Raw genomic sequence first — 14,135 nt, 5'->3', positions numbered from 1 at the left:
TTGTGGTCTTCAGATTTTTCCAAAATTTTAACCCTTAGACAATGGAACAAGCAAATCTTTATTTTGCCTTGTTTAGCCTTGTTTCCATAAAGGACAGTAGAGTTTAAAATTTTAAAAGAACGTGTGTGTGTGTGTGTATACATATATATATACACACACACATATATATACATATATATGTTTGGGTGTGTATATATCTATTTAAAAATAATTAATGAGCTTTAAACTGTGGGTGAATCTGTGAGATGAGGTAAGAAAATCTGGCACATTTCAAACACTATCCTTTAATTTTGGTAAATTGTGTAACACAACATATTTTTCCACCATGATCTACAGGTGCTATCCACATAAGTGGGGGTGGTTAACAGCAAGAATCACTGGAATGTTTCTAGTAAATTAACAGGGACAAGTTCCCCAAATACAACCAAATGTTGATATAGAAGTAAAAATATATACAGTACAGTCACTTGTTTGTAGTTTTGGCACAATGTTTTCAATTTTTTCCTTGTGGGTAAATAGTGCATAAACTACTTGTGCAACTGTATGACTTTTTAAGTCTTTTACATAGAACATGAGATTAAAGTTTGCTCCAAAGACGTATTCCCACAATTTAAAATTCTTTTCTTTAAGCACTTACATGTCAACATACATACCACAAGGCATATTTTGAAAGAAATAAAACACAAACATCAAATGTCATTCTGGAAAATGCGAGTCTCTTCTTCAAACACAGGTAAAACCCAAAAGGTTGTTTCTGCTTTTAGGAGATTGTAGTCGGAATCCCTGCAGAAAAATCAAACAATTTATGCCATCTTAGTTAGTTTTGGTGTATGTCCCACAAAGGGATCATACAAGCTAAATTTGTTAACATCATACTAGATGCTGTATGATGTAGAAAAAGATACAAATAGCACGGGGCACTAGAAAGCCCTCCTAATTGCCGCATGTTCAGATTTTTTTTCCAACTAATGCTCTTTTGTTTAAATGATCTTGGCTTTTTGTCTACATGACTTTTAAATTCTATTTTTCAAAATCTGTCTTACTGCAAAGACTTTTGCTTCCAAAAATCATTCAAGAGCATATTTTAGTTCTATTTTCTTAATATGTAGTAACTAGTGATGAATAGCAGAAGAAAAAATAGCTTTGTTAGAGCTTATCCCTAGCCAAGCCACAACAAAATTGCCCAATCTTTTGGGTGGCTTAAAGGTATAGGGATTTTCATGCACTTTAAAATTTTCTTTTTAATTTGAAAAAGAAGGGAATGGGACAGTTTCTTTCATGCAAATTTTTGCTTTCAAGAGGGAAAACATGAGGGACTGCGGGCTTAGTAGGTAGTAGGAGAGCTAAGGGTGCATCATCTCAGCCATATTGGTGCAGTATTACCTCAGTTTTTCAAAAGAAGCTGTCCCAGACTCATCCTTGTGGACCTGTTCTCGCTCCATGTGCTTTCCCTTACATTTCTCATCTCTCAGGGCCTTGGAGCTGGATTTGTGACGATACAACTTTTTGTGTGTCGGTCCGTTATTGCCTAAAGTGCTCATGTTACTATACTTTTTATCAAAGAAGGTAGAGCGAGAGTCCTCGTTATAACCAGGCATGTTTGCACGACCAGGCTCACCTATTGCTGTTTTCCCATTGCTTTTGCTCACACCCTTGATTGACCTGTGATTCTTAGTGGCTCCTGGGGACCCACTGTTGATCTTTTTCTTAGACTCCTGTGGTGTCCCAGCCAATATTTTGAGGGTTTTTAATTTTAGACTATTGGACTCAGGGGAGTAGAATATTTTGGGATCCCCATGGTGCTCCATGGGTTCCCACAGGGGCTCTATGGAGGCCATCATGAATCTCTGCACATCTGCCATACCAGAGGCAATGTTGGACAAGATATAGGAAGGCTCCTGAAACTCCCGTTGGTCATCATCCAGAAGGCTGTTGGTGTTGGTGCCCATGCTCATATCACTCCAGCCTGGGCTGCTCTCCTTCCCCAAGGCCCAATCTCCAGAAAGTCCCTTTTGACTTGGCATCTTCATAGAGGCCATAGGGCCACCATGTTGGATACATTCAGCCAGTGTCTTCCCAGTGGAGGATATGGTGTTGGTTTGGCTTCCCCCACGGCCAATGCCAATTTGCATTTTCTCTCCATTGATGGCAGCCATGTATTTCCCTTTCTTTGTGGACTTAGGGACCTGGCGGGAGTTTTTGCTAGGTGGCTTTTCAATCCCTTTGTTGTTGCCTTTGAGGGCTTTTTTCCTGGTGTTTTTCTGAGAAGAGCTTTGGTTCATAGCCCCACTCTTGCTGGGTGAACTTTTCTTTCTTGATTTTGACACTTTGTTGTTGGTACTAATTTGACCAGATGGATCATTAAATGTTGACAGGCAAGGGTTTTTTTGGAGCAGGCTGATAGAATCCTCATCATTGAACATATGAAACTGAAACTGGTGGTTATTTAAAGTAAATCCATCCTCCATTTGGACCTGCCGTGAAAGGGTACTGCAGTCCCACTTGATTTTTTCCACACTGTCCAATGGTCCTGGGACACCCTCTTGGAACCCCTTCAGTGTTCCTAGTGTCTTCATACTCTCACATCTGGTAATTTGAGGGGAAAGACTAGGGGTGTCCGGTGGGGACATCTCTGAAAGGGAAGAGTGACGGAATTTGTCAGGGGTGAAGTTGGATATATCCAGGAGATCAGTGGACTCCTTCAGTGGTGCTATCTCATCAATGCTTTGCTGGATCACCAGCTTAGGGCTGCAATGGGCCAGGAAGTCATCAGTGATATCATCATCGCCATCCTTTTCACAGGACTTCAAGCTTAAGGAGCAATAATTACTTGAGCTGACAGAGAGTGGGGCCATTGAATCAAAGCTAAAGAGCCGACCATCATCCATATTGACTGGCCCCTGTTGGAAAGGAAAGCAGATCTCTCCATTATTAAAGTGACATAATTGGTAAGAGTCATCAGATGGGAGTTGGGTATCTTGCATGGAGTCATACAGGACCTTGTTGCAATTACTGCCACCACTACTGAGGCAGATTGGATTGTATGTTGTAGGTGTGAGGTTATTTTCCATGGAGACTACTTGGGAGGCTCCAAATTCACTGGATTGGGTTGGGGCTATCTCCCTTGAGACTTCAGCCATGAATTCCTGGGTGCCAGGCGTAGCCTTGTTGGGCCACACATTTCCATAGTTGCTTGATTCCATTTTGAAGTTATGAGATGACTGCTGCAGTTCAGAGTCAGAGGATGAGGTGAGCACACAGTCCTGGGTAGGCTGGAGGGGTACAAATGATTTTTCGGTTTGAGTGAGGCTGCCTTCATTTTGCTCTGGAGAATGGTGGGTGAAGTATGAGATACTAGTGTTATTTGACAAATCAGAAGCATCTAACAATGTCTGCAGATACCCTCCAGGGATAACAGGTATATTAGTGGTAACATTAGCTGATGATAAAGGCATTTCAGAAGAGCAGGTCGTTGGTAGAAAAGTAGAATTCTTATCAGCCTTTGCCTCATGAAATTCAGATAGATGGCAACTGTTTGAGGTCCCAGGAATAACTTCATTCTTCAAATTAGCCTTGGAGGATTGGTCTTCCAAGAGAGGGCTCATTTGAACACTTGGTTTGCTTTCTTGGCCAGCAGCTTTGACTTTCTTAGATTTTAACCTAGCTTCACTTTTAAATTTGATTTTGTTGAGCACTTTCCTCTCTGGCCCCTTAAACTCTGTGTCTTGGGCTTTGACTTTCACAGAGTCAGGGCCTGTGATGTCATTTAAATGTGATCCATTTGCACAGCTAGGGGCACCCAGAGGTGCTGACTTCAGTGTACCTTTTAGGCCTCCATCTTCTTTACGATTACTAGCTTGCCTCTGATCATTGCATAATGAAATCTGTTTACTACTTGCTGAAATTTCAATGGATGGGATTCTTTGAATCCTGTGCCTGTTGCCAAGTTTAGATTTTCGTTTGCGAGCAGGTGGTAGAAATGACACCTCAAAGCTACCTGGTTCAAAGCTTTGCTTTTGGGAAAAAGGTGTCTTGATGGAGTCCGTGTTGGTGTTTCTCTGCTTCTTCTTCTTTTGCCAGAAGCCTTTCAAGGGTGCCAGTTTGGCATATTTGTTGAGCTGATTCTCACTCAAATTCACTGTTGTCTCACTGGCATCCACCTTACCCAACTTCACCAGCATGTTCTTCTCACCTTTAAAGCGATTAATGATGATATATTTGATAATAACAGGGGGCTCCTTACGGGTTACTTTTCTTCTCTTTTTGGGACACCATTCATCATCATCTTCCTCTTTGGAACCAACTGGCAGCCATTCCTTCTTCTCATTTACTTTTTCACCCTCTAGTGAGTCAACATCATATAGATAATCTTCACTGTATCTGACTTTTCTCTTGGCTCGCAGCCCATAGTTCTGTTGGGAGGAGGAGCTGCCAGAATTAGTGTCCCGAGCCATATAGCGACTACAGTCCTTGATCTCACCCATAGAATCATATGAGATCTCAATGAAGGAACTATCATCACTGAAATTCCCTGATGTATCCAAGCAGTTAGCAAGATGGCCCTGCTTTGGATTCTTAAGTTGCTCTACTTCAGTCCCACTGCATGGTTTATTTAAGGCAGACTTTTCTCCATTATCCTTTCCATCTTTCTTCTCTACACCTTTGTCTTCCTGTCCTTCCTCTTTGCCTTTCTTCTTGTCCAAGTTTTTATCTTCCTCCCCCCAGATGATGCTCACATCAGGGACCTTGAATTGGGAAAAATCACTGCTCTGCTTCAGGGCCCCACTCTTAGACTCTCGCTTGGGGCAGGTAGTAAAGACGCTGGGAAAAAAGTTGAATTGGGCATCTTCCTGCATCAAAAGAGTAGTCTTGTCTCGAACGTTGTCCTGAAAGGACTCATACCGAATTTTCAGGGAGCAGACATCACTGCCTAGTGTTGATTCATCGTCATCAAACATGTAGTTATCCACATCTTCTTCAGAGAATAGGTTGACAGACAGCTCATTCTTGGAACAGAGGTCAAGCAGTTCAATCTTACTTTCACTAATGAAAGTCTCAAAGTAACCCCAATCCTGATTGGAATTTGCAAGCAAAGCTTCTTCTGTATTGCACTTGTCTAACAGTAATGCCTCATAATAGCTTTTCTGAGCTGGATCCTCCAAGTCAATGTCAGGTTTCTCAGTTTCTCGTCTGTCTCCTGCCCTTGATTTATGCAGGGGGAAGCCTAGGAGCTGGTCTGAGAGCAGCTGCTCTCCATATTTCATATTTTCTCCAGCATTAATACACTGAATCCCTATATCAGAGACTGCACACGTTTCATAATCCCTATTTAGATCACCAACTTTCAGACTGATCCCTGGCTCAGGATCTACTGCATCCTTGGATTCCATGAAGCAGCCTAAGCAAGTCCGACTTGGCTGCATGAGGCAGTCCCCATTCAGAGCTGACATGCCTGCAGGCTCCACTATGGCAAATGGAGCTTTCTCACATTCATTGGGAAGTGACCATGTGTTCAGGCCTTTTGCAATGCCAGATGTGAGGGAGATGGCATTCACAGAAGCACTATTGGCAGCATGTTCGGGTGCTTCAATCAGGCCCAAAGGAGAGGGTGGGCTCTGCATACAGGACTTCTTAGAGGGTAGAGGCAGGAGACCCCTGGGATACATCAGGGTCTCCTTTTGCGCCACCGGTATAGGCTGGATAGGTGCAGCAGCTTCTAGAGCCGCAAATGACTTCATTGCCACATCCTGGTCCTCTGAGTCTAAGAAAAAGGGAAAGAAATGACAGGAATAAAATTAAGGATCTTAGACCAGACTCATTAACTTTCTTTCCCTTGATCAGTTTCTGGTACTTGATCTTATTATATAAGCTAAGCCTTCACATCTCTATCTTTACAAATAAAAACTATGACATTAAAGAACAACCCTGATTTTATATTGAACATTCATGCAAGTGAAAAATAATAATTATTTAGGCCGAGTTTCTTCCTCAGAGAAAGGCAAAGCTCTCCTCAGAAATGAGAAAAGAATTGGACTGCTTGATCAATTGGAAAGTCAAGGCTTTCAAGGGGAAAATGCTCAGATGGAACATTAATACTTTTGAGCTATGAGGCTCAGGCCTGTCCCCCAGATCCATGTTCTGGAAGTTCCTAGTGACTCTACAAGTTCCCTTTCCTTCCTTCCCTCCTTTCCCTTCCCTTCCCCTTCCTTCCTTCCTTCCTTCCTTCCTTCCTTCCTTCCTTCCTTCCTTCCTTCCTTCCTTCCTTCCTTCCTTCCTTCCTTCCTTCCTTCCTTCTTTCTCCCTCCCTCCCTCCCTCCTTCCTTCCTTCCTTCCTTCTTTTCTTTTCTTTCTCTTTCTTTCTTTCTTGAAGCTCCTAGTGACTCTACAAGTTCTCTTTCCTTCCCTCCCTCCCTACCTCCCTCCCTTCCTTCCTTCCTTCCCTCCTTCCTTTCCTTTCCTTTCCTTTCCTTTCCTTTCCTTTCCTTTCCTTTCCTTTCCTTTCCTTTCCTTTCCTTTCCTTTCATTTCCTTTCCTTTTCTTTCCTTTCCTTCCTTCTTCCCTTCCCTTCCTTTCCCTTCCTTTCCCTCCTTCCATCCTTCTTCTCTCTCTCTCTCTTTCTTTTTTTTTTTGACCGAATCTTGCTCTATTGCCCAGGCTGGAATGCAGCGGTGTGATCTCGGCTCACTGCAATCTCCATCTCCTGGGTTCAAGTGATTCTCATGCCCCAGCCTCCCGAGTAGCTGGGATTACAGGCGCCTGCCACCATACTGGCTAATTTTTTGTATTTTTGGTAGAGACAGGGTTTTACCATGTTGGCCAGGCTGGTCTCAAACTCCTGACCTCAAATGATCTGCCCACCTCGGCCTCCCAAAGTACTGGGAGTACAGTCATGAGCCACTGCGCCCAGCTACTCTAGAAGTTCTAAGCCTCATATCAGAGCATATTTCTAATTCACTAGGAATTCTGAGGAACTTCATCTGACAGATATGATTTGGGAGGGCAAAGGGGTCAGATTCAATGCCTCTTAGGGACTCTTATAGCCCAGTTATATATTTGGTGGAATAAAGTTTACAATTAACATTCATTTCAGAGGCATCCTGAACTCAACCTGTCTCAACTTTGTGGGTATTGAAAATCCATAGTAATAACAGAGGACTACCAGGAGAGATATTATATACTATAATTAAATTCCCTTACCATTTTCTTTGACCCCATTAATCAGACTGTTTTCTCCGTTGGCTGAGGCAACAATAGCCTTATCTTGTTGGTTATCCATGAATGTAACCTCTTATTGTTTCATTCCAAGTCCAAATGCTGTCCAACCTGCACATTTCAAATATATAATATCGGTCATTAAATTTGTTTTATTTTGTGTTTTATAGGTTATTTCAGCTAGAGGGGTCTTAAAAGTCTCACTGGGATTTACCTGTTTCCAGACTGACTTCATCACTGCTATTGTTTTTGTTTCACAATGTTTTTGTTTCACAATTTATACCTACCACATAAAGTCAATTTGGAAACTCACACTCATTCATACATCCTAGATCCTTCTATCACCTCTGGGCCATGATATTATTCAAAACTGAAATCCGAGGAAGCAGACAACTTATCCCTTCCTCCAAACAGTAATACATTTAACCTAATCATGGTTGCCTGATTAAGAAGGACACAAAGCAAAGACAAGACTAACCTGAGATAAGGTGTGTTTGTATGTGTGTTTGTGTGTGGCAATTATTTTTGTTTGCCTCATTTCTATTTCAAATGACCAGATGCTCTTCAAAAACAAGGCAATTCATACACATACACACATATATATCATATTCAGATTTTCTCTTTCTGTGCCTTAAAATTTGACTGCTAAGGATGAAGGAGGTAGAGAATTCCTTGGTTTCTCGACTTCCAGGACTTTAACTTGGACTTTGACAAATATTCCTCCACAGCAAGATTTTTAAAAAATGTGACCACAAAGAAGATTAGGTTTTCTGAAAAGGCCCCAGCATCGTCTGATATTTTTAGGGCATAGGACATACATCTATCTGTAGCCCTTCATCTCCTGCCCACCTACCTGAGTGGTATCTATATGCAAAATGATAGGAGATGAGATGGGGGTATCTGCCACATGCCACTACAACATCTTGCCCTCCCCCTGTCCCTAGACCTTCTCCCCAGCTGAGTATCTATCACTTTATTAAAAAGCACATGGTATTGATAGTCAAGCAGCTATTATAAGAATCTCAATTGTATAGTCATTTATCCTAATGCATGCAATATACTATAAAAAGTAGGTCCAATATTGAGAAACAAGAAGCAGTAACAGTTTCACATGATTCAATCTATAAGATATTTTACCCATCTGGGCCTATTCCCTTATCTATAAAATATAAAGATTGTATTAGGCAGTCTCTCAGTTTTAAAAATGTTAGATGACTCTGGGCTTCCCCTAACACTTATATTTTAGAATTGCCACATTTTCTTCTCATTTTATATGAGATCTGATTTGATGCACAGGCAGTAAACCATGGGTGCCAGAGAAAAGAGAAAAAATATGCTTACTTGTATTTACACAGAAAAGGGCTGGAGAGTTTTAAAAGATGGAGAGGAGTGGAGAGCAATGTTCAAGTCCCCACCCTTTGTCAAGGAGGGCTCATTTGTAGTAGAATTGAATGAACAGATTGGATATCTGCCTCTGCTTCAAAGAGGACCCTATGAATCAGATGGAATCATACTGCCATCATGGATTACTCTGTACATTTTTGTTTTGGAGTTCAGTAGAGCTTCAGGTATCACTTACTCCTCTTTTGCCCCTCCACTAAGTCCATGTTGGCAGGAACTTGATAAGGTGCAAATTACTTTTAGATTTCAATAATTTAATGTCTTCTTATCCCTTATGTCTATAGTTAACTACAAGCAAGTCCATTTTTATCACCAGGAAGACCAAGGTATGGAAAGAGAGACTATGATAGCCAAGGTTGTAAAACAACACAATGACAGATCTATGAAAAAAACCCCTTTCCTGACCAAGAGACTAGGTGTTTTTTCTTAAAACACGAAATACCATCTCCATGATTCTTACCAGTTCCAACCCCTGACTAAAACAGGGCTAGAGAAATACAAGTTTCCACATGTTACTGATCTGTACTTCTATACTCTTTCAGGTAGGAAAAAAAAAAAAATAAAGAACAGCTGCCACAGATAAGCATCAATTATCAGTAAAAATTAATGTACCATGAAATATATATAGGAACAATACATTTAAGTATCAATAATTATCCAATTTTTTTTTTGAGACAGAGTCTCATTCCATCACCCAAGTGGAAGGCAGTGGCCCCTCCAGAGTTCAAGCGATTCTCGTGTATCAGCCTCCTAAGTAACTGGAATTAACAGACACGCACCACCATGCTCAGCTAATTTTTGTATTTTTAGTAGAAATGGTATTTTGCCATGTTGGCCAGGCTGGTCTTGAACTCCTGACCTCAAGCGATCCACCTGCTTCGGCCTCCTGAAGTGCTGGATTACAGGCATGAGCAACTGTGTCTAGCCAATTATCCAATCTTTTCAGACAGGACAAGAACACTATGTCAGGGGACATATTAGTGCTGCTGTAACTTTACTCTGGGATGTTATTTCCCTAAGAACACAAATTGCTTCTAATAGAAAAATCTGGCCAAGCACCCAGGATTTATGACTCTGAAGTAAAGGGAATCTTATAGGGTTGAGAATAGAGAGGAGATACACTTTGGCAAGAGATAAAGAAGAGGTAGAGTGGGGACATGGAAGCTTGGATGTATAATTAATTACCTCATAAGCTTGGTTCTATTAGGTTCTATTTTTTTTGAAAAGAGAAAACTGAGTATCACAGATATTAACTTAGTGATTATCAATAATTTGGGCCTTTGTTCTCCAGAATTAGTAGGCTAGACCTTGAGCAGACAATCCTTTAGTCCTTTCCTATGACTTTTCAAATCTCAGCTATAAACAGGACAAATAAAAGGTATATATTTTCCTACATACCTATTTACTTATACCTTGGCTGTTTATAAAAATAATTTTGGAGAGGAATTATAATTTCTCACAGTTACAATACAAACAACTCTGGGCTTGCTTTAGCTTTCCCCCACTGATCAGCATTTTAGGACAGTAAATTAGGTGGGGTTTTAAAATCTATTTTGAGCTAAAATTGATTAACACTTTTGGAAGAATGTACAACAAATTGCTCTGCTGATCACAGTAAATTACACAGTGTAATGGCATTAAAATAACATTAGCATGGAGATGGTATTTTGAAGAAAGGAAATGCTCCATTAGACTGGAAAAGCAATCCCTCCTATCTGCCCTTCCCCTCAGTCGGCTTGAGAAAGGCTCATAGATCCTGTAGGGTGCTATCCTCTTCCCCAGTAGCCTTGAAGTCTAAGGTCTCAGAGTCTAGATGACCCACACCAGCATTTGTGTTGAGGCTGTCCCTGGCTTTTCCCAACAGGGGGAAAAAAAATCAAGGCAAGAAAGTAAGTCATGTTTTTGCCTATGGGCCTGGGGCAATATAGCCTTTGGAGTTTGAGTAGTGCCAATCTCTGGGACACCAATTTAAATCAATTCATCAAAATTATCAGTACTACCTGTGATCATGGTATTGTATCAGGTACAGCATAGAAAAGACAGACAAATGAGGCTAGATCTCTGTTTTCAAGATGCTCCGAGTCTAGAGGGGGAAAGCAAGCTACAGACAAATCGTAAGTATAATACACTGAAAGAGAGGCAGAAAGTTGCTATAGGAATCCCAAATGGAGGGAAATTACTCCAATTCTAGAATTCTAGAGAGGAGGGAGATTTGGGAAGGCTTCACTAAAAGCAGCAACATTAAGGTAGACCTTGAAGGATGACCTTTCTGGAGGTGAGGATGGGGAAGTTCAGTGGAGAGAAAAGTATTCCAGGCAGAAGGACCTTCAAGAAATGCTACAAGTCTCCCTCCCACTTCAGTCTATCTTCTAAACAACTGCTATAGACTCATAGCAAGTAGACAAGGTACCTTAAAACTGTTTTGCTTTGCAAAACACTTTCCTCAACCAATCCTCACCTTCTCCAGTTGTATCCTCTTTTCATTCTGTTCACTTCCCACTATGTTCCTAAATATTCTAACCCTCTCTGCTCCCTTAATATTAAACCATTTGTTTTTGCTTCCAGGTGTCTTGCACTTGATATTCTCTCTGTTTGGAATCTCTGTCCCCTTTTCCCATTCCTTCCCTTCCTCCCTTTCCCAACCTCCCTTTTCACCTCTCTGTCCTCTTCCCTACTCAGTTTTTCCTTGACACATTCCTTGATTACCTACTCCAAACAAAATTAGTCTCTGTCATTCTCTGTATTCTCAAAGAATTTTTATCTCCTCTGTGTTCATCATCTTATACAAGCTTTACTACTTTATATCTGATACCCCCAAAAGACTAAGCACCAACACCCCCAACTCCACAGGGCCTAGCTCACATAGTGCTTGTAACATGGTATGTACTTTGTAAAAACTGGTTAAACAATGATGTTGAATGGTAGGAAAAAAGGGGAGAGAATTTAGGGAACAATGTTTGGCTGAAATAGGTACAAACAAGAAAATATAGTGGAAAGATAAACTGAAGTATACTGTGGAGGCCAACTAAATTGTAATTCAGGAAGATGCTGAAGGGTTTTGAGTAGTGAAGAATATTAGGACCAGTGAAAGTGGGAGAGACAGAGCGTAGGAAGATAGGAAAAAATGTTCAGGTGTGAGATGTCAAAAAGATTAGAATTCAGGAGGAGGAAACAGGAATGGAAAGGAGATGTTAGATGTAAGTATAACCACATAGGTGTGCTGTATAGACCTGGAAGATGATTTAGATGTGACAGGTAAGGCAGTAGTAGTCAGAATATAGAGAGAAGAGAGAGATCAAAGAGTTAATAGATGATTGTAAAAGGAGAATCATGGATGGTTGGATTCTAGACCAGAGTAGCCTCAGAAATATTGGTGCCAGGATATTCTTGGGAACAAAGCAAGGCCGGTATGAAGACCAGTTATCAGGTACAACATGTCTAATGAAGCTGACCAGGACCTCAGTTGTCACACTGGAAAGAAAGCAACTGACCAGCAAGCTGTTACAGATGGGGAATCTACAGGTTGGGTTAGGGACTGTAATGAAGCAAGGAGATGGTACTACTATAGCAAATAGGCCAACGGACAGTTTTCCAAGCTAACCCAGCTAGCTCTGTCTAGTCTGATTCTTCCCAGTCTAGCTTTAGTCAGTATAATGGATGACAGAATCAGCAACAGTACAGGGAGCACATTCTAATCCAAAATTCTACTTGGCTAATTCTATTTTCTGATATCTATCAGGATTTTAAGACCCTAAGCTAGAAATACAGAGGTATGATGATGTTAAGTACAGGAAACATGCTTAAATGAGCAACCATACAAGTTTTAACAATATTAAGGGTGAGAAAGACATCAGAAAGAGATTACCACAGCTACACTCTAAAGAATTCTATATATCTCAAAAGTACGGTATGACTCTATTAAATATTTCCACTCTCATGATAAAGACTCCAAAATTCTGGTCGGGCGTAGTGGTTCACACCTGTAATCCTAGCACTTTGGGAGGCCGAGGTGGGCAGATTGCTTGACCTCAGGAGTTTGAGACCAGCCTGGGCAACATGGGGAAATCCCGTCTCTACAAAAAATACAAAAAAATTAGCCGGGCATGGTGGCATGTGCCTGTAGTCCCAGCCACTTGGTGGGCTGAGGCAGGAGGATTGCTTGAACCTTTGAACCTGGGAGGTTGAAGCCTCAGTGAGCCAAGATCGTGCCACTGCACTTAAGCCTGGAGGAAAAAAAAAAAAAAATCCAAAATTCAACAGATATGCAAAAAAAAAAAAAAAAAAAAAACTCATATAGAAGAGGGGATACTGTATAATGGACAGAGTACAATCATTAGCTAGGTGTCCTCAGACAAGCTTCCTCCCCTCTCTGGTACTTAGTTTTACTAGCTATACAATAAAGGAGAAAAACTAGATTATATCTAAGAGTTCTTTTAGTTCCTAACAATCTAGAATTCATTTAATTTTTGTCTTTCTTTTCTTTCTTTCTTTCTTTCTTTCTTTCTTTCTTTCTTTCTTTCTTTCTTTCTTTCTTTCTTTCTTTCTTTCTTTCTTCTTTCTTTCTTTCTTTCTTTCTTTCTCTTTCTTTCTTTCTTTCTTTCTTTCTCTTCTTTCTTTCTTTCTTTCTTTCTTTCTTCTTTCTTTCTTTCTTTCTTTCTCCTTCCTTCCTTCCTTCCTTCCTTCCTTCCTTCCTTCCTATCCTTCCTTCCTTCCTTCCTTCCTTCCTTCCTTCCTTCCTTTCTTTTCTTTCTTTCCTTTCTTTTCTTTTCTCGCTCTTTCTTTTCTTTCCTTCTCTCTCTCTCTTTTTCTCTCTCTCTCTCTCTCTTTTTTGAAACAGAGTCTCGCTTTGCCACCCAGGCTGGAGTGCAGTGGCATGATCTCAGCTCACTGCAACCTCCGCCTGCCAGGTTCAAGCGATTCTCCTGCCTCAGCCTCTCGAGTAGCTGTAATTACAGGCTACCATACGCCCGGCTATTCCCTCCCTCCCTCCCTTCCCTTCCTCCCTCCCTCCTCCCTCTGTCCTCCCTTCCTTCCCTTCCATCCTTTCTTCCTTTCCAGAGTCTCGCTCAATCCCCCAGGCTGGAGTGCAATGGTGCGATCTTGCTTCACTACAACCTCTGCCTCCCGGGTTCAAGGGGTTCTCCTGCCTCATCCTCCCAAACTAATTTTTGTATTTTTAGTAGAGGCAGGGTTTCGCCATGTTGGCCAGGCTGGTCTGGAACTCGTGACCTTAGGTGATCCGACTGTGTTGGCCTCCCAAAGTACTAGGATTACAGGTGTGAGCCACCAGTCCCAGTCTATTTTGTCATCTTTAAAAACTGAAATTAATTACATGTACCATAAAAAATTGACATGCAAGAAGAAATTCTGATTTAAGTTTTGTGTGATACTGAGATGAGCCTGAGGGAACTCTTTACTCCCTTCCATCTCATGTCTCTTCCTGTATGCTTCTGATTTTTATACATACATACCCCAGTCTTGTCAGGGATAGCAAGTAGGGTGCTGCTGGTGGTGACAGGGCT

The 14,135-nt window shown here is 41.2% G+C and overlaps 1 protein-coding gene across 1 annotated transcript; it reads right to left on the bottom strand.

Annotated features, from left to right (window-relative positions):
• Window positions 1-271: 271 nt before the first annotated feature.
• Window positions 272-7,276, bottom strand: NEXMIF (neurite extension and migration factor). Its single transcript, XM_010355252.2, has 3 exons — window positions 7,198-7,276; window positions 1,384-5,761; window positions 272-783 (listed from the first exon to the last, which is right to left on the bottom strand). Exons 1-3 carry the CDS (start codon window positions 7,274-7,276, stop codon window positions 690-692), a joined length of 4,551 nt encoding a protein of 1,516 aa, XP_010353554.1. The 3' UTR covers window positions 272-689.
• Window positions 7,277-14,135: the final 6,859 nt, after the last annotated feature.

This window comes from Rhinopithecus roxellana, chromosome 7 (genome assembly GCF_007565055.1).
Source record: "Rhinopithecus roxellana isolate Shanxi Qingling chromosome 7, ASM756505v1, whole genome shotgun sequence".
NCBI lineage: Eukaryota > Metazoa > Chordata > Mammalia > Primates > Cercopithecidae > Rhinopithecus > Rhinopithecus roxellana.
This window is presented reverse-complemented; position numbering and strand designations above follow the sequence as displayed.

Coding starts and splice junctions, on each gene's coding strand:
- NEXMIF (XM_010355252.2), bottom strand. CDS start 7,276: ATGGATAACCAACAAGATAAGGCTATTGTTGCCTCAGCCAACGGAGAA. Junction 5,762..7,197: donor TAATGGGGTCAAAGAAAATG/GTAAGGGAATTT, acceptor CCTTTTTCTTAG/ACTCAGAGGACCAGGATGTG. Junction 784..1,383: donor GCTTCTTTTGAAAAACTGAG/GTAATACTGCAC, acceptor ATTTTTCTGCAG/GGATTCCGACTACAATCTCC.